At 33.7% G+C, this 21,249-nt stretch overlaps 2 protein-coding genes across 4 annotated transcripts; both read right to left on the reverse strand.

Moving 5' to 3' along the window:
* Positions 1-4,895: 4,895 nt before the first annotated feature.
* On the reverse strand, positions 4,896-8,027 carry LOC112712654 (thioredoxin-like 3-2, chloroplastic). 2 transcript variants are annotated; one of them, XR_011866144.1, is made up of 5 exons: positions 7,430-8,027; positions 6,704-6,778; positions 6,505-6,571; positions 5,290-6,078; positions 4,896-5,205 (listed from the first exon to the last, which is right to left on the reverse strand). XR_011866144.1 is itself a non-coding variant. In XM_025765575.3 (5 exons), exons 1-5 carry the CDS (start codon positions 7,711-7,713, stop codon positions 5,101-5,103), a joined length of 549 nt encoding a protein of 182 aa, XP_025621360.1. In that variant the 5' UTR covers positions 7,714-8,027; the 3' UTR covers positions 4,896-5,100. The 2 variants fall into 2 exon arrangements, 1 of the variants encoding a protein (XP_025621360.1); XM_025765575.3 differs by having other exon boundaries at positions 5,290-5,307.
* Positions 8,028-14,636: 6,609 nt separating this feature from the next.
* Positions 14,637-20,185, reverse strand: LOC112712655 (amino acid transporter AVT1B). Of its 2 annotated transcripts, none has more exons than XM_025765577.3 (13): positions 19,994-20,185; positions 19,307-19,543; positions 18,575-18,885; positions 17,428-17,642; positions 17,202-17,225; positions 16,935-17,115; positions 16,631-16,847; positions 16,101-16,236; positions 15,978-15,997; positions 15,695-15,840; positions 15,406-15,449; positions 15,257-15,319; positions 14,637-14,965 (listed from the first exon to the last, which is right to left on the reverse strand). In XM_025765577.3, exons 2-13 carry the CDS (start codon positions 19,501-19,503, stop codon positions 14,867-14,869), a joined length of 1,653 nt encoding a protein of 550 aa, XP_025621362.1. In that variant the 5' UTR covers positions 19,504-19,543; positions 19,994-20,185; the 3' UTR covers positions 14,637-14,866. The 2 variants fall into 2 exon arrangements, with proteins under 2 accessions (XP_025621362.1, XP_025621363.1); XM_025765578.3 differs by lacking the exon at positions 19,994-20,185 and adding an exon at positions 19,829-19,969.
* Between the last annotated feature and the right edge of the window lie 1,064 nt (positions 20,186-21,249).

Below are 21,249 nucleotides of genomic sequence, written 5' to 3' on the forward strand. Positions count from 1 at the left end.
CTTAGCACATTACAGAAGTCACCGACTTTAAAATTGGTGTTGCTTTTTGTTTTATGTTTATGTTAAAGCATGTTACCATACTTAGAGTACTTTTATAAAAGTAGTATGTTGACATGTTGTATATGTTAGGCGAATAAATATATAATTAGGAATGGTTTAAATGTTAGGGTATGATGTTAGGCATACTTTAAAATGGATTTGTTAGTTAAATATTTGTTTAGGTTGTTTTTCTTTATTCTAAGTAATTATTAAGCATATGTATATTAATTTAGTTATTAATTTGGGTTATTAACCATTTCTAATAAACTTAATTAAGTAGCAAAATATTTATGTTTTTATTTACTAAATATTTAAGTAAATAGTTTTTTTTATATTTTATTACTTAAATTAAGTTATCAAGTTGATGGTGTATTTGTTGGTTATTTAAGTAAATAGTTTCACTTAATCTAACTTATATAAATTTTATTATTCACTATTTAACTAAATAATTTTATTTAAATTAAATAAGATATATGTTTATTAGTTTAGTTATTAATTATCTTACGAAACATTTTTATTTGCATTATATTATACAGATGTTTAAATTAATTATTTAGTTAAGTACGATTTTGGTCCCTAAGATAGGGGTGAAATTTATTTTTATTCCGACCTTTTTTGCTTACAAAATAGTCCCTAAGATTTAACTTAGTTTTAAAATCGTCCTTCGGCCGAAAATACCCTTCCCCCTTCTTTCCCAAAATCAACTAGAAGCATAAACTGAACCAGAAGCTGAAGCAGAACAGAAGCAACACCAATGAAACAACAACAACCAGAAGCAAAGAACAACAACAACAACAATGGATAATAGAATCAGAAGAAGAACAACAACAAAAGCAGCTAGAAGCAGAAGAACAACAACAACAACAACAAAAGAATAACAACATAAACCCATAACTCAAAAAAATCATCATTATCATAAAAACTCAGAACCCATAACTAAAAAAAATAAGAATCCAGAACTCAGAACTCAGAAAAAACAATGGATAATGGAATCAGAAAAACAACAACAACAAAAGAATAACAACAACAATGGATAATGGAATCATAAGAAAAAATAGAAGAATCGATAATCAGAAGCAGAAGCAGAACCAGAAGAAACCAGAAACCAGAAGAAACCAAAAACCGGCGAGAAGCAGCGACGACCGGCGACCGAGCGAGGAGGAGGAGTAGAAACGACAAGCGGCGCGCGACGTCCACCCTCGCGGATCTGCTGGCGTCAACGTCGAGCCAGGAAGAGGAGCATCGGCGAGATCTGGCGGTGAGATCCAGCGGCAACGACGAGAAGCAGCGGCGGCGGCGGCGAGGACCCTTCCCCTTCCCTTCCCCCTCTTCTTCCCTGAACCCCCCTTCTCCCTTAACGCGTTTTCCCTTCCAAAATTTTCCCTTTACGCGTTTTCTTTCTTTTTTTATTTTATATTTTTTATTAGGGGTAATTTAGTAATAAAAATTAAAAAATTAGTAAGAATGACGATTTTAAAACTACGTTAAACCTTAGAGACTATTTTGTAGGCAAAAAAGGCCAGGGACGAAAAAAATTTTCAGCTCCTACTTTAGGGACCAAAATCATACTTAACCCTTAATTATTTTACTAAATATTTTTATGATTTAAGTAAATTTTTTATTTAAATAAATTTATAATTTAAATGTTTGTAATTATTTGTTAAAATAGTTTGCTTATAAGTCAAATGAATTCGTTAAGTATATGTTTGTCGGTAGAATGTTTTACGTTGAAATTCTTATAATTTTATAGGTTTATGCATTTCTGATTCAGTTTTTTTATTGTTTGTCAGAGGCCTCGCCTACTTCTTCTTCTCAAAAGAGTGAGTCACACATTCCTACCACTGAACGTCATTGTCCCGTACCTGAGGGAGGCTGGGTTCAAAGATGCATTGCCACTCAGGAATTTTGTGTTCGACAACTCCCTGATCACGACATTTGTTGAGCACTGGAGTCCAGAGACCCACACCTTTCACCTGCCGTGGGATGAGTGCACGATCACCCTATAAGACGTTACATACCACCTCAAGCTGCGTGCTAATGGGGAGCCCGTGGTTGTTACTCTCATGACTTCCATACATAGTCCGGGACCGAGGCCTGGGAGTTAGTTGAGCAGCTACTCGGTGCGAAGCCTCCAGTAGACTTGAAACGAAACATAAAGTTTGCTGTCATGTGCCGGACACAGTAAGCATGAAATGCTCTAGGAGGATGTCAGCCACTATCCTCAGCTCTCAGTGCAGTCTTGACGCTTGAGATCTATTAGAAATAATCAACAGACCTTTTTGTGTGGTGACGTGTCGCCTTATATAGGTAAGGAAGAAAGATAATGATTCCGTCGCTTCAGACTCAACAATTACAAAGGTTACAGGAAAGATATTGTTTTTAGCCTGTTACCGTCTTGTGTCACTACAATGAGCAAAACACCACCATATTTGACATATATATGTGTGTCATCGACGGAGACGAACGACTTGCAATGCTTGAAAGCCTCTACTTAGGAAGAAAAGGCCCAAAATACCTTATCAAATATGCTGCAATCATGCACCATGAGATGGCCATTATAGTACGTACAACATTGATCTCACACATCATTCCGGGATAAGAACTCTGCAGGACTTGCAGCAACCTGGGTACTTTATTGTACGACTCCTCCCAATCACCGTATACTGCATAATCACCTTTTACTTCGCCATCCAGACCTTTTTATACGAGGGTTTGAATTGATAGTTTTGCCTAACTGAACATTGTAGGACAGAGATGCTGACAGACGGGTTGGATTGTACCAATGGGAGGATGACACGACAGATGAGACTATTGTCCAATTGTCAGTGGTCCTACGACATGGGGTATTAAACACGTGTGCGCTCCTCCCACCCTATACACCTCCCTAAGAAATAGAACAACTGTAGTTGACAAGTACAACAACCATAACAATGACAATTGAAAATATAGAGCACAATGAAACTTCAACTTACCAATATCCGAGATTATGTCGGAGAGCAACACGAAGACTCCAAGGGCAGCCTGCTTCATCTTGTCGGCAACGCACATAGTACTTTAATCGATTCGACTCCACTACTCGGTATTCAGCACTTCTGCGAGTGCTGTAATTCTTCATGCCCTGCATTACTGCATTTCTGCTTTTGAATCTGTGGCCAACCCAAAACTCTATACCTCCATATAAGTTGTAATCGTCTTCACCCGTGTTGGAAAATGCAATTTATTAGTAGCCGCAACAAGAAAAACTAACTATTAACCTATGCATTGGTTTAGCTAAAAAGAATAAAAATTCATTTTATTTAACTTTTATTAATTGTTGCTAGAATTAATAAATACTAAATAAAATAAGTTTGAGTTATGTTTTATCTTTCTAGCAATACCGTGCTAAAAAAAATACAATATTTCACTGTGATTTACTAATAAGAAAAACAAGATATATATGTGTTTCGAGGGTTACCTGAAACGTTGATTTGGGCCTGAACGTGAGGTCCAGGTCCCTTCTGATGGCAGTGTCCGACCTCTTTGGTGTCGATGGGCTGTCTATCCGAGTTCCTCGTGAGGAGGTAGAGGGTAGTACCTACAAGAGACTCTTATGCTTAAATTAGTAAGGGCTTTAAATAGGTTTTTAGCATATTAGAACGTGTCTTATACTTGAAGGTTCTAGTATATTTATAGTAGAGCTGCTAACCACTTTTGTTGGAGTAGTTCTATCTTTTCTGATAGATAACTATTCTTTTTATCTTGGGAGTCTGTTAAGATCTTCTTTCTAGACGTGACAGAAAAATATTTGGAGGCAATTACTCGTTTAGACCAAGTAGAGTTGGACCTCTTTGTTAATGTCCGACCTCTTTAAAGAGGTTGGGTACGTTTGCGGAGGCCACCTTTCTAGGTGGACTTTCATGTTTATCGGGTCTAATTTTTGTTTATTTGGGTCAGGTACGAACAATAGGTAAGTAACATAAAAAGTTTCTTAATTTTTTTTGTTTAAATAAGAAAAAAATCCTATTAAGTAACAAAGTGAACAAAAAAAATATCTAGGTTGGATTTTGACCCGTTTTTTTTTTTTTTTTAAGATAATGGTGAGAAAGTAAATGATTAAATGAATCATTCATGAGTAAAGGTATTGCTTACTATTTGCTTTCTGTTCCTTCGGGGACATCCGATACTATTTGCTTTCTACTTTTTTTTTCTTCTTTTTTTTATATGTTCTGTTTTCCTTCCTACAATTCCGAAAAATCAATCAACATAGTAAATTCAGGCATATGATATTATTCTTTAATTTCTTAATTTCTTTTTGTATAATAGTTTTGTTTGTTCAACAACAAAGTACTTTTGGAAGCATAAAAACTCTGTATTTTGGAGTGTGATAATAAGTAGTGTCAATAGTTGTGTTATTTCTAATATTTAAAAAAAGTATTTATTTAACCATCAATTTAATTTAATTATAACAAAAAAATTGAATATCATAGTAAATTTAAGAATAATGAGTGCAGGAAACATAGATGTTCAAGTATTTGCCTCAATAGTAGTTAACGATGGTTGTCAAATGTTTGAAGTTGGTGGGTCCTCATTTTGATGGGTACAAATGTTGTTGTGTTGGCGCTTCTTATATTTCATCACTATTTTCAATGCAACCAGGATTTTCTGAGCAGCAATGATTCATGGAAACTACGAAAACCAGTGTACGGAATTCCTCTGCCTGCAACGTGGCACCAATCTTCTAATATTTTATTTTTATATGTGACATTCTGAATATTTTCAGAGGATCAATCATATCATATATGTATAGAGACAAATTAACTTATAATTGAGGCAATCATAGACTGTACAGAAAGAAAATCAAAGTTGGTCACATAAAGTTTGTAGAAAATTAAAAACTCCAATACTTCTAGAGAAAGAACAGAACAGCAATATCAAAAATCCCCTTTTGGTATTTATGAAGGGAAGAAAATAATTTCCTCAAAACCATTCAAGTTAGACTAAGATATTGGTGGGAAAAATGGAAAGAAAAGAAAGAAGAGAAAAGAAAAAGAAAATTGTCTGGTGCATGTTATGATCTTCATGTCAAGTGTTGCACTCATTTTCAATCATTTCCTGAACATCACCTATTACCCAATATGCATTATGGCCACCTATTACTTCAGCTTGTTTCTTCCCATCTTTCCATAGCTGCACAAATTATAACATGTTGTCAAACCATTACTTGCTGCAGAAGAAAGAAAATTTGATATAATCATATACAATGACACTTACTTGTATTGTTGGCATTTTCTATGTTGAGGCCACAGCATAAAGGTACAAAGAAAGAGAGCAAAAATTAGATAAATAACAAGTATCAAGACAAAAAGTGAAAGCGGCAATTGGTTAAAGCAAACACAACAATATAAATGATTAGAAAGATCATAAAAATGAAAAAAAAAAAAAACCTTAAATACAAAAGCAATTAAGCACAGTAGCACACACAATAAACCTTAAATCCTTGGTGTATGATTCAATTGTGATGTGTTAACAGATTATATTTGTTGAGCTGTTTATGATAGGCTCAGAAAGTAGGAAGCATTGCAGTTATTTAGGATTTAATTTATATGCATTGTTAGTTTACACGAACATCTGATCCTATATTGCCACACAAACAAAAGTGTTTGACTCAACTATATCTCAAAATCATAGAAACACAAGTATTCGATTAAATGATAGTGTGCAACCATTTCACGATGTTAATGCATGGCAATTAAACTTTAACTATATAGCCTCGTCCTGAAGTTAAACAATCCAAGAACATAGCAAAACGACCCAGCAAGAGCAGAATCATAACCACAGAATACCGGCTACCGATGCATCGTTTGAAACAGAAAAGGATGCATATTTCAATGTATAGTCCTCTTTAAACTAAGTTTTCAATCATGCATGTCGGAGATACAAATACATTACCGCAGTCTAAGTTAGAAATTTGTGAGAAATTTTCATGAATTTGCTCTACATGCTCAATTCAAAAAATTCTGTTCCCTCAGGATATATAACTAGTAGCAATGCTCTGACTATCTGTAACACAATCATCAGAAACTCAAACAGTGATTTTCTACAACAGTTGGAGCTAAAATGTCAAGCACTCATTATAAGATACTAGAACATCTTTAACAAATACAAGCCACAAAAGATTAAAAAATGAAACATGTATCATATAAACTATAACACAGAATATCAATACAGGTTTCTAACTTATTCCTTCATTTACAACTTGTTCACACGTAAAGTTTTGAATTTTGAATTATCTTTTGTGTCCTCAAACCATTATTTATGACAAATATGTGGCGAGATTCCTTCAGACAAAGGAAAGTGCCTTGCACAGATAAAGTTAGGAGAACATGGACATAGCATACATTCTAAAGTTTTAAGACAGCACAAACAAAGATAGCAAATTGAACAGAATGGATATAATTCTATAAGTGGATTACAGAAAGAACTTACAGTGACACCAGCCCGAGCAACAAGTTTATGCGAAACTGTATTGACATCGACAGTGTAGAAACATAATCTACACAAAATCACAGTAAGTATATCCTTGATTAAAGAGCTGACCAGCAAATATATTAGACCAAATAAGAATCCAAATATCATCAAAAGTTCAAAACCATCACAAATTTTCAAGTATCAAAAGGAATCTCACCTTGGATAATATTCCGCTGCCAACTTTTCCAATTTTGGTTTTAAGTATATGCATTTTCTACACCAATTTGCCACCCTACAAACCACATTTATAACCCTACCTCAAAACCCAGAATGTGCTAAAAGGAGGTATTCAGTAATCAGAAACATTAAAGGAAATGTAATGCCCATTATAAAGTGTAGCAACATAATGCTTAAGCAAACCACAAAACTTGTACAGATTATAAAACCAAACAAAGTAGAAAGTATAACTAATATTCATAAATTACCATAAAACAGAAACCAGAACAGTTGATTGATCATGTCATATCAGGTGGACCATTCCATAGGGCTAATTATAAGGTTACTCTGTGATGATACCAATGACAAGAGAATCAAAACCAATAATTCTTTGTCACTAATGATGAGTTTGACAATCTAAGCTAAATAAAATTAAACTCCTAAGAAAGCATAATACGCAAATGAAGCCAATTGATTATACTATGAAATAACAGATTCAACTTAAAACAAACATAAGTCATCAATGGCCAACACAATTGATAATATAAAATTTTAATTTTGGTTTTGAGTTCGTCCCTGAAACCGATATAAGACAAGAAATTTGAAAAGAAGGGACTTTGTTAAGTCAACCTAGCTAGCTTTATGAATTAATATCCCAAATCAGAATCCGAAATCATGAAGATAAAAAATCAAAAAACTTTGTAATATAAGAAAAGAGAAAACTAACCAAACAATGATGAGAGGATGTTGATTGTGGTGAAGGAGGTGATCAAATTGGTCATCGGTAGAAATTGGCGTGAGCTGAATGGAAAGGGGCGAGTCGCCGAGTTGGTGGTGGTGTTGGCGTTGGGGTAAGGCGTTTAGGGGAGAAGGAAGAAGATGAAGAAGAAGAAAATGCGGTCTTTGTGGTTTGAAGGAGATGGAAATGGGAGAGGAATGAGAAGCAGTAGTTGAAGAGAAGAAGAAGGAATAAGGAGGATTGTAGTGAAGAATAGGAAGAGGGTGTGACATGATTGTTGAGTGCAGAAATTAATCAAAGTATAGAAGAAGATGATTGTTCCCTTTTTGGAGCATCTATCGTCTACCTACCATTTCCATTTCCAATGCCCATATTTGTACAACTCAAACTGCTGTGAATAGTAGCAGTACCAGAATTAATTTGGCTGGTTGAGGTCGACCAGTCAACTCTCTGGTTTGTTTGTACATATGTCTGATTTAAAGGCTTTTTTACTGGAATAAATAAAACAGAAACTATTTTTAATTTACTTGATTCTCCTAAAACAAAGTTTTAAAGGTGTTCTTCTTTTTCATATATGATGTAAATTATCCTAGATGATAAGGGTTATAAAATATGTTAAATAAGATAATTTATGTATGTATTATATAGGAGAAAAACATGTAAATCGTCACAGGATAGGAGAGGTTATAAATACACATAAATCGTCCTTCTGTGTCATGATTCGCGTGAAGTTAGGCTAAAGCACAAAGACCTGTCACGATTCACGTTCAAAAGCGTACCCTGGGTAACCTGCTACAATTCACGTGCAAAAATGTAACCCTCAAAGCCCAGAGACGATTAATACTTGAAGAGTAACCCTAATGTGGCTACAATGAGTTATTGCTTGACGTATTCTCTTAACACACAGCGGCGACTTACGTTAGTGAGGGAGGAGCCACCATATTTGGCCAAATTTGGGAGAGAAGAGTTGGGAGGAAGGCAGGCCAAACTGGTGGAGGAGGTGGCAATGAGCAGAGGCTTCTGGCATTCACCAGCGACGGTGTGGCGACAGCGAGGCCAGATCCACCATTGTCCGGCGTATTAAGGCACAGAGCGGTGGGTATTGCGCATGTTGTCGGATTGACAATGAGGTTAGTAGTTGGACAATAAATTTAGTTGAGTTGGTTGATGTCATGGCTATTTTGGATGCACTCATATATTGATGAATATTAGTTTGAATATGCATGTTAGAACATTTTTTAATACTAGTGTTGCAATTTTTACTGTTTAGTGATTTCGTAGGTTTTTGGTTGGGTTAAAAGATGTTAGAGTTCGAAATTTTAATGAGGCATGGATAAAGTGGTAGATAATTTTATGGTTGTGATGTTAGTGCGGTGATAAATTTTTTCTTATGCTGCTTGAAGTGTGATATTTTTTATGAATAGAGATAAGTTGGCCTTTTTAATTTCAGAAGCTTGTTGGATAAACATTTTATATTGAGGTATTTTTTTCTATATAATGACCCGTTAAATTGTTTCACCAATATTTATGTTTTATCAGCCAACTTGATGCATTCGGAGTTTTCGTAGGCAACAAAAGATGATCCTGCATGATCGCATGCTGCCGTACTTAGATCATGCCAATTTATTGCATGTTGCGAGGTTGAATGATTATTGGTTCAAGTTTGATGAGCCGTTGATCAGTGCATTCGTAGAGCGATGACGTCTTGAGACGCACACATTTCATATGCCATTCGGGGAGTACACGATAATACTACAGAATGTGACATATCAGTTTGGCCTCCATATTGGCGGACATGCGGTAAGCGGGTGTCTCAGTGACTTCGAGCAGTTGATGGAGGGGGGAAGGCTGCCTGGGTGTGGTTTGGAGAGCTATTCGGAGAATTTCCACCAGATGATTGTATCGATGACTTTACGGTTTCTTTTAGCTGGTTCCAAAACAAGTTCAAAGTCTTGCTTGCCAATGCATCGGAGGCAACGGTACAGATCTATGCACGGGGTTACATTATAATGTTATTGCCCACGACGCTTTTTGCGGACAAGTCTGGTGCTAGGGTTCACTTATGGTGGCTTCTGTATGTTGCGGACCTCGATGGGCTCGGCAAGTATAGCTGGAGCTCGGCCACCTTGTCCTGGTTGTATAGGTGTTTGTGCAGGATTGCTAACCGGAATGTAAAGAACCTAGCTGGGCCATTAGCACTGCTTCAGTCTTGGATTTTTTTGGCATTTTCCGACGTTTAGGCCTAGAGGGTTTGATGCCATTCTCTGGCCACTTGCCGCGAGGTTTGTGTTGGGAATAAGGAGTATGATCACAATCCAATCAATCATGTGTCAAATAATTTGTTATTGTTATTATATTAAAATGTTAATATAATAAGGTCCTTGATTAAATTTAGATATTTATCAGTGTGATAGTTATCATAATATTGAGAGATAAATCTTTTATAATTTAATCTAAATTGTTCTTAGTCATAAGATTATTAAAAAGGACATTAATAATCCGAAAAGATCAATATATATATATATATATATATATATATATATATATATATATATATATATATATATATATATATATATAATGGTCTTCATTGGATGAAGATTAATATATCTCATTTATTAAATTATATATATAGATGGTGCATATAGATATATTATGACCATTGAACTGACTCACTTTGAGAATTCCTAATGGTTATAATTACCGTATATTTGTCAATAGGATAATCTCAAGATGAACATAGTAATAGAGTTTCCTTTGATCTGCGACTTTCATAGTAATTAACAATGTATTTATTATACTTTGATTTCGGACACCTAATACCCTAGGGTGCTAGTTGAATGGATATTGGGTATGATTTAAATACTTCTAGAATTAATGATTTGTCAATAAGGAATCCGTCAACTCTCGATAAAGAGTTTGAGCTCTATGATTATAATGACTGAGATGAATGAAACCTTGGCCAAGGAGATTGAATGAATGAAGAAATGAGTTTCTTAAGTCATTCACAGTTCATTATAATAATGGTAACAAGTTAGAGTTTGACAATTAAACCATACTCTAAGGGTTAACCAAGAGCTGGAAAGATAGAAGGAATTATACTTTGTTCTTCTAAGGTTCTTAGTAAAAACTATATTACTTCATACTATCGGGTCGTTGAGGAGTGTTGCTAGACGCCAACCTTGATTAGTAGATTTAGTATGACTAATTTACTACCCGCTTAGTATTGAACTTATGGGGTCACACACTAACGAGTGTTCTAATCTTTGCTGTAAAATTATTTAATTATTATTTTGATTTGATCAAATAAATAATTATATTAATTCAGATGGAATATTATTATATTTTTTGCTAGCACCAAGAATATAATAATAGTATGATAATTGAGAATATTAAATGAGATTTGAGAATAATTAGTTATTCTATTTCTAAATTTGGATGAGATCCTAACTAATTCTGTTTTAAATTGTTATGATATGATTCATAAAATTTGAAGGATTCAGATTTTGAATTTTAATATATGATTTAAATTTAAATTGAGAATCAAATTTAAAATTAGTAACAAATCTTATACTATATATATGAATGCCAAGAGTAGAGGAAAGGAGGTGAGAGTAAAACACAAGGATTTTATTCCTTTATCTCTACACACATAAACGTATGTGAGCCAGATTCTTGGAGAAGAATTTTATGGCGTGCAAAGAGTTGCAAGAGGTTTTTCAATTTATACCAGATGTCCATTGGTCAATGAGTTGACAGCAAAGGTTGGTTTCGGTGTGGATACGCATAACGCCTTAGTACCATCGAAGAAGAAAGTGATTTTTACTAAAGCATCTAAAGGTATTTAGATCTGATCTATATATTATTTCTAGAATAAAATTTAAGCACAAAAATATATCTTTAAGATTACCTTCTTTTCTTCCACTGCGTGTTATGAACACATGGTAATCCTTTAGTTTGACCTTTTCATGTAGAATATGTCTGTTATGCACTTGTTTGTATCTTGTTTTTTAAGTTGAATGTTAATCGTTTTGTATCTCGCATGTGGATAGGTTTCTGCCATCGTCGGACGAGAAGGGTCCCCGGGTCATTGTAACCCGACACAGATTAGACAGGCTGAGTAGGGATGATATAAGTCTGATTGTCTATTTTGCTATTTTCCTTGCATGTATATACTTATGTATCTCGGTAAATTTTAATTGATTCTCATGTTGTAGTTCATTTGAATGCCATACAACAGTCTTGAGGTTATCCAAGTAGTCCATCCTGACATCTTCAGGCCTGAACACACGCTTTTATGGAAGTCGACCATTGCTTTGATATACTTTGCATCAATTGAGTGGCACCAGGTTGATAGGGTTTTATCTCAACTCGGGGGAGTTCAGCACATCCCAGATCCAGCCATCAACATTGACTTCTTGTTATTGAAGGATGGTAGAAGACCGATGAGGTGTTCGACACCTGGCAGCAGTATTGGGACCAGAGACGACAGAGCGTGCTTTCCTTTCAGTTGGCCCCAGATCCTAGTCCATCTGCTAAATATCTTAATTGATGGTTTCGTGTAGCAAGAAGGTTCCTTTCACATGATCGTCTACTCATAGATCCTCGCCAGGTTGGGGTTCCCGTAGATGCTCCTGTTCAGGGTCATGTGGCTGCACCTGCTAGGCAACAGGGACCGAATGTGGCTGCTCCTGTTCGCTTATAGCCTCTGCAAATGGATCTCTCTCTCTCTCTCTCTTATCTCCATGAATGCTGGTGCACCGTCTACTGCAAGTGCTGCTCCCATTGCAACTGCGAGTTGTCCGAAGCTACGCCCATCACCCAAGTCATCTGCCGGAACGGGCAAATCAGCCGCAAATGATGGGGATGAAACAAAGGGAGTCACCGGTTGTCCAGTTGGAATGGTGGTGGAACTTCCTTCTATGACGCCAGTTGGCGGATTCAGAGCAGATCCACCAAAGCTACCCTCTACATCAACCATTCTGGAAAACAACTCCATAGCGCCCAAGTCAAAAGATCTTGCTTGACTGTGGAATATAACTCACATGTCGTCATCGCCAGCATCTCGTACTTTTCAAACCTAACAAACCTTGTATCAGTGATATGTAGGAATACGAAAAAATAATTGCTTGACACGTTTTTTGCCACACTTTCCTGCCATCTGTAATATACTACTATGTAATTCTATCAAAGTCGTTGACAGATTTACAAACACACCTATCTGTTTCTCACTAGAGAAAACAACACCTTCACTTGTATTTTCATCAATCTTCCCTCGATGATGAACTAATAAAAATATACTCTCAGCCATCTCTTCCTAAACTCACAAAACTTCGAGTGTGATTTGTTTGCGCCAAACTCGTTTATTTATAGAGTTTTTTCATCATAAATCGTCTTAGGCTCTGCAGGGTTATAACGTTGCATGCGAATCGTGGGAGGCCTATTAGGTTTAGCAAAGATAACATGAATCACGCCAGGGTTGTTAGGGTTCAGAAAACACATTAATCGTGGCAGGCCTTTGAGCTTTAGCCCAAAATCACATGAATCATGGTAGGGAGGGACGATTTATACTCAAGTTGTAATCATGGGCACCCTGGCACGATTTATGGCTATTTTGAATTAGCCAATACATGCATAAATCGTCTTAGGGTGTCATGTTTAACATATTATATAACCCTTATCACCCTAAGACAATTTACATAATATATGAAAGAGGAGAAACACATTTGAAAATTTGTTTTAGGAAATCAAGTAAAATTAGTTTTTGTTTCATTTATTTGAGTAAAAAAGCTTGATTTAAATTTACTCTTGTGAATATAGTAACTCATTCTTATTGGTTAGGGACAAACTCTTAAAATAAAGTACAAATCATCGACTAAATAGTCATTAACCTACAAAACTAAAAGATATTGCAGAATACCCTAAAAAAATAAAAATATAGTAGTACAAGATTAGGGATTATCCCTTCGGTTTTGGCTAATAAATAAATATCTATAAAAATAATATTAAAAAATTAAAAAATTAATTATTAAATTAATTATTATATATTTATTATTTATTTTATTTTAATATATATTTTATATTTTAATATATATTTTATATAAATAATTAATTAATTTCACAGGTAATTATTAGTATACATTGGATGATAGAAAACAGAACGAAATTATGAATTCTTGGATGAATGGTACTATGGTAGCATGATTTTAAATAAAGTAGATGTTTTGTGGAAGGGAAAGTAATAATTTCACAATAATAAATTTATGCTATTGGTATGTAATAAATTTATATTGTTGATGGAAAAAAATGAAAATGTTGTTTTCTTTAAAATATTAATATTTGTATCATAAAATATACCATCTTATTGTATTTTTACAGATTTGTTCATGTGTATTCAATTCTCAAGAGTTGAGACCATTGTTAAAGATGTAAAAACAAAAAATTTTCAGCATTTAAATAACACTATTTTTTCCAACTAAAAAAAAAATATTTTTAGCAAATCTTAGTTTGGTGTCTTCAATTAGATACTTGTGTAATGTATGAAAATTAAACCCATAATATATATAATAAAATTAAGCATCTAAACGTTATTTAAATAAAGTCTTCAACCAAACCTTTTTTTTCCTATGCATTGCTGTTTTTTTTTGCCATTTCCTCATTTTTTTTGTGCACTTCTTTCTTTCAGTGTCGTTATCGTCGTCATCACTGTTATCATCACTTCCTTTTTCATAATCTTTTTTTCATATATATATTCAAAAAATTAGCACAAAAATTTTTAAAAGACTACTATTTAAAATATTGACAATCAACATATCCAGAATATTGACTTATTCACTAACAAAATATATTTGCAACAAAAATTTATATACAATATATGAAAATTTTTATATTATATACAAATATTTATGTATTATGTGCAAAAATTTGTGTTATATCACTAAATTTTTGTATTTTCTAACAAAAATTTTTGTACTATAGAAGCACGAAAAAAAAAATAATAGTGATATATACGCAAATTTTTGCTAACTTGATTGAACTTATTATAAAAATGCTTATACATATAGCATCACCATAATATATATGTATTATGGTTAGAAGTGAGATAAAAGATTAATGGCAAGCTTATCTCAATGTGTGAGAATCTAGTTCATTCATTCAAACTAAAATTCATTCATCCCTCCTTAACTGGTTCCTCTTTCCACAATCTTTTAGTTACCATTATTATTGCCTTCACTTCAAACAATCAAACATGACCAAAACTTTCTTGTGATGGAGTAACAAGTAGCCACAATAATCACAAACAATAGTAAATAATTGAAATTTCACAAACAAAAAAAAAAACTCAAAATTGGGTGTGACAAATGAAAAAATAGATAGAACAAATGACAATAGCAGACATATTCAAATCTTATGTTCCAGAAAACTTCATCCGCTTAAACTCTTAACAATCTCAGCGAGTGCAGAATATGTACCGAAAACAGCACAAACAACACCAATTGAGATGATTGTAATGCAGAGTACTGCCTGCAGAAACACACAAAAAAAAAGGTTGAGTTGATGAGTGAATTTGTGGTGTGACAAAAATATCTGATGATGTTTCTTCTAAGATTGTTAACATAGTATGTTTATATCAAATTCCATTTAATCAATATAGTATGTTTATGCTAGCATTTTGTAAAGAATCCTATAGTGTTATCAATCCAATAGTTTATCATCAGATGGAAACTCAGGTGGAGTCGATTTCACGTGAAGTTGATAACTGAGAGTCGTGAGTGAATTTGATATAATGATACTATGGTATCATCATCATCATACCTGAAATCGCGTGACTTTGCCGCGCAAGATTCGTAGGAAACAAGCACAGGGAAGTATCAAAGTCTGTCACCAATGTTAATTCCAGTTAGTTTAATGCTTCAAGCTATTATTACAAAGAGAAGGAACAGATTAAACTGAAGAAAACTTACAACAAGCATTGTGAGTGAAGATCCAATCAATGACATTACAAGACCTGCAAGATAATCATAATTAACAGCAGAGTGATTTGTTGATTTAAGAAGTTAATGCAGTTCATCCTAATCACATTTTCCCTTTATTTGTTAGTTATGCATATTGGTTGGCTTGCTTAGATTCTGTTATGAAATTTTTCTTTACAAAATCTTGAAAGCAGAAGACACAGAAAGCGAAATTGAAAAGCAAATAGGCCTGGTTTTGTAAGCAAATTCTCTTGGTAGTAAAGGAAGCATAAAGACTCACCAAAAAAAGGAACAGAAAGGCCAATAATGAGTGTTGAAACTACTAGCCCTGTTCTGATGAAGATGGAATATAGGAAAGACTTGGCATGGCTTGATGGTATCAACTCTTCTAGACTCATTGCTACTGGAGATATAGTCAATGCATACGTGATGCGAGTTAAGCGAAAACATCCTTCTTCGCCAAGAAAACGCAATAGAAGTGAAGTATCATAAATCCGAAATTTAAAGGGCTTCCTAAGAAGCATAAATGTTGAAATATTCATATGGAAAATGTAAAAGGATATTTGGTAAATGGATTAACCACCTGCAAAAGTACAAGTAACAGATAAGATAGTTAGCACATAGCAGTTGATATGCGATGAAATCGACTTCGAACAAGGACAGAGTAGAATGTAGAGTGTGCATACTGTAGTCCAGACAGCAATCTTGGTAGCAACCATTTCTTTGGGCATGTTAAGAGTGAACTGAGACAGAATAGCTTCTCCAAACATTGTGTATCCCATGACAGCCGCTCCGGCATACAGCGCAGTACAGATACCAAAACTATCAAGAAAATAAGGTGGAAACTCAGGTGGAGTCGACTTCACGTGAAGTTGATAACTGAGAGCCGTTAAATGATTTGACTAATTTGACTAAATTTCCATCTAACGGCTCTCAACTATCAACTTCACGTGAACTTGACTGCACCTGAGTTTTCACCACAAAATAATGATCACAGATTGAGACTTTTACTCCTTTAACAGATATATAACATACCTTGATTATACTGTTTTCTGCTTCATAGAACACATTATTCTATTCGTATGTTAAAGACATTAGTATGTTAGTTAGGAATGAATTCATTATTCCTAGCTAACCAACTTATATCTAACAAACACTATAATATCTCAAGAATCATAGATTATATAACTTGATAAAGAAAATCCTTGGTTTTTACCATGTTAAGAGCACTGCAGGGAACTGATTTGGATTTGCCATGGATGTATAAATGTTTGGAAACACTGCATGTCCTGAGTAGCAGTATCCATAGAGACCAACAGCAACAGGAAAAGTTGCAAGATTGAGTGTTGTCCCTTTGCTCTGAAAGCCGACATCCTCAATGCCAATCCAGAACAAGCAGATAACCACCAAAACCGATGCAACAACTCCACCGGCTATAACAAACAAGGTAATCATAGGTTACAATATGATTTTTCAAGTATGAATGACTGTAATTAGATTCCTTGGAAAGCAAGTCTCACCTGAGATGTAACTGAGAATGCTTAGGTCCCTGAGCATAACAGTTGGTAGAACGGCCAAGGTGGTAATCAGCGCAAACAAAGTATGCGAATCCAATTCGATTCCTCCCAAACTCAAGTGAGCACTTGGAAATAAGGAAGACAAATTGTCACCCTCCAAAATTATATACTCAATGCAACATGCCTGCATGAAGGAAGGAATATTAAAGTAGGCAAAGTAATTTCTATTTGAAAAGAATTGAAGGTAGCTTCTATCTGCTATGAACTTACATACAATTCCACATACAGTACTATCTGCATTCAAGGGAAAAAAAATAATAGTTAGCATCAGATTAGAGGTAACAGATCTTAAACTAGACTATTATCTTTTGTATTAATACTTTGCAGATATTATTTTGTACCTAAGATTCTGTTATCTTACTAGTGAATCTAAAAATTTTGAATCCATAATTGCTTATCTTAACCAAATTCACCAGCAGGAATCTAAAAGACTTACTGAGATGGCGATACGCCCGGTGGTTCCAAAAGCGGCTTGGCCAATGTCTGGATATGTCTCAATTCCAGGTTCACTATCCAAGCAGGAACGCAAGAGCATCCCGGTATAAAAGGAAATAATTGCAAAAAGGAACAAGATTGAAAGGCCAATCCATCCACCTTCTTTGGCAGCATAAGGTGTAGAAAGGATTCCTACACCACAAAGGACATTTATGCCTGCAAAATCCAAAACAAGATTTTGAGTCCATGGTTTATATAGCTTTATGCATTGCATATATATGCATGTTCTGATACCAACATGTCTCAATTTTACACACATCTTATTCTGTTTCAAGTAACTCAAACTTTGGAATTAACTCTTAAATTCTTACTAGTTTATGAGTTAGTTTTACTATTCAAATTTTTCAGATCAATGTTTCAGAAATGTTAGGAGAAAATGATGTTGACAAGGTGGAATGATTATGAACCATGCTGAGAAGTGATAAATATCATTGGCTAATGTGGTCCCTGCAATCATTCGGACGGGTTGGTTGAGTTTTGTGGTTGTTGAACTTCTTGAATTACAAATTGCAGCAAACAGATACACTCCATAATTCATCCAATAAGAAGAGAAAAAAGATACCACTAGTATATTCCTTAATTATCCATTCACATCTGCAATTGTGGACACTGTTCTTTGCATATTATCCAGGCTGTTACCTCTTTTTTATGCATGTTTCCTACATTATCTCAATTTTCAACAATGAACAATCATCAATTCTTTAGAACTGAGTTCAATTAGGCCGAGTTTGGAACAAGAGATAGGGCGAGATGTGACACTGAGAGAGAGATACTAGTGTGATTCCTTTCAGTCCTACCGAAGAGACCGAAAGTAATCACACTAGTATTTTAAAATACTAACCAAACCGAGCGAAAAGTAACCTAAGTATAGAAACATTTTAGTTTTACTTTTTTAAACCAAATTTTAGTTGGATCTAAAAAAATTCTTTCAACCCCATAATAGAAAAAAAATTGCAAATCTATTTTTGTACCTTATCAAATCAATTAAATTGTATCTAGACACATTGATCTGATAATATACCAAAAGGTGATGCTAACATATATATAAGGAAACTGATGGAATAAACAACAACAATTCAAGCACTTACCATTAAGCACAGCTTGTCCAAAAGAACAGTGTCTTGAAATTGGAATTTCATGAGAGACCTTTGATTCCTTCTTAAGGGAAGAAGAAGACCTCCTTGGAGGAATCAAGGCATGAGAGCTACGCCGACGCACGGCCTCATCCTCGGCGGCCACCGGCTGTATCAATGGCTTTGTAACTGATGGAAGTGCCTCAGGAGTGTGTCTCCTTGTTAGAGATGTTGAAAGAAAAGAACTGCTTAGTCTTGACAATGAAGGTGTCCCTAGAAATCCAATGTTTGGTGATGGAACACTGCTATACAGATCAATTGACTGCCTGAAACATTCATCACAACATTCAATAACAAATGCCAATGTTGTTTAATAAATTTTCAACTCTTTTGGCTTAATTACTTGAATAAGTAAAAGGCTAGATTCTCTCTTTTTCCTTTTAGTTGAAACTAGCTAGAAAAGTTAAACAAATGAACTGAAAAAAATAAAAAAGGCACACTAACAAAAAAGACTCATGGAATAAAAAGATAGTCCGGTGCATAAGCATCTTGCATTAATACAGGGTCCGGTCCGGAAGGGCCGGACCCAAAAGTATAATGTACACAGTCTAACCTGATAATTACATCTATGGCGGCTGGCTGTTTCCACAGCTTAAACCATGAACTTGAGGTGACAAGGAGACAAAGAAGAAAAAAAATGCAGAAATCCAAAGAAAACTGAGAAGAAGGGAGAAGAAAAGAGTTGACCTGTAACTCTGAGGCCATGAGATGTTGTAAGAGCTTGGTTTTCTCTGTGGAAGGTTTTCATTATTTGTGTAACTTGAAGAATCTGAATCATTACCATCACCACCACCACCTTCTACTTTGTTCAAATTCTTATTCTCCTCATCTTCTTCATCACTGTCAATGTAGAAACTGTTCTCTGAAACTGAATTGTTGTTCATCTTTTCCTCCTCAAAACCACCACACAATCAAAACCTGACCCTGAATTATATGTAAAACAGAAAGGAATCTAGAATTAACTAAGTTTCCAACTTGGTATGTGTCCAAAATCTTTAACTCTGACTATCACAAAAACAAAATCTTTAACTCTTCATTATGATCCAAATTGGAAAACTACATATATGGTAGGAAATAAATAACATTAAATGAGTTTTATAATTTAATTAACTTTAAAATAATAAAATCTCTCTATAGGATAATCTCAAAGGCCTAATAATCTGTTTGTTACATAAAATTTGCCAGATTTTAAGGAAGGGAAGTTGCTACCTCGTACTTCCTAGTATATATATATACATCACTGTTTCCAAAAACCATGTTTTTTGGGATAAATACAAAACTAAACTGAAAGAAAAAGAAAAAGGAAGCTGAAAAGGTGTGTTATTCTTCTGAAACCAGAAATTATATGACATGAGTGAATGAGTAATTAAGCACCTTTTAAGTGTTCTTCTGTCAAGAAGAGAAAAGAAAAGAAAGAAACAAGTTTCTACTTTGCTTTTCTCTCTATATGATCATTCACTAATGCTTATTATATTACTTCTTATTAATACTACTATATATATATATATATATATATGAAGAAAGAACAGTTATTTACATTGACACAGAACAGAAGGAACTTTCTCTGCTATTTATTGTGTATCATTGTTGTTTTGTTGAGAGAGGTACCTTTTTTTTTCTACTGTGAAAATTAAACAGCCAAATAAAATCATGAGCGTCCATTGTTTTGGAAGAGTAGTTGATCACCATTGATTTTTGTCATAGGACCCATTTTTGTTTTTTTGTTTGTGTATAAATATATATATACACGTTGAAGGTGGTGATTATTATAATTACATGTTGGCCTCAAACTGTGAAACATACTTATCAGATCAGAATATCATTATTGTGAGTTATTCTAATTGTGTAACAAATTATTATACAAATAATACTCAGCAATTCCATTAGGTAACTAACTCAAATATCAGTCAACTTAAACAATTTTTTAAAAATATTAAAAAATAAAATTTTACATTTTTTAAAATATAATTTTAAATTTGTAACCACTTTTAAAAAGTAAAATTTTAAATTTATAAATAAAGTCACATCCGGTATTTCGCCTTCAACCGCTCGCGTCGTGCTGTTTATCTTAATTTTTTTTTAAAAAAAATATCTAAAATTTAACAAAAAGATTCTAACTTAATAGTAAAAATATTTTAAATTTAAAAAAAATTAAAAATATTATCTCTTATATTATAAAAATGTACAAAAGTAATATATACAAAAAGTAATACAAATATTATTTTTTAATTAAAAAAATGAACCCTCCTGAGATTAACTCATGAAATTAAGAATGGTTCCATCTTTTAAATTTAATAGAATTAACTAGAAAGTTAGATAAACAATAATTAAGTCACATTATTCCACGGTTAAATAGAAAATATAAATCTGTAAATGGTTTGAATGAATAAAATAAAAAATTTAATTTTCATAGACCGTAAAAATTATAAATAATCATTTAAATAAATTTATGTGTTTAAATAACTTTTTAAAGAGTATGTTTGTAAATTATTTATTTTGATGATGTAGCAATCTACGATTAATTAAAACTCTTTTATAACGACAATAATACATGAAAATTAAATTTAAAATTAATTTCAAAAAATATTTATCATATACTAAACAAGAACATAATATGTGGAAACACTTAC

The sequence above is a fragment of the Arachis hypogaea genome, chromosome 9 (genome assembly GCF_003086295.3).
Source record: "Arachis hypogaea cultivar Tifrunner chromosome 9, arahy.Tifrunner.gnm2.J5K5, whole genome shotgun sequence".
NCBI lineage: Eukaryota > Viridiplantae > Streptophyta > Magnoliopsida > Fabales > Fabaceae > Arachis > Arachis hypogaea.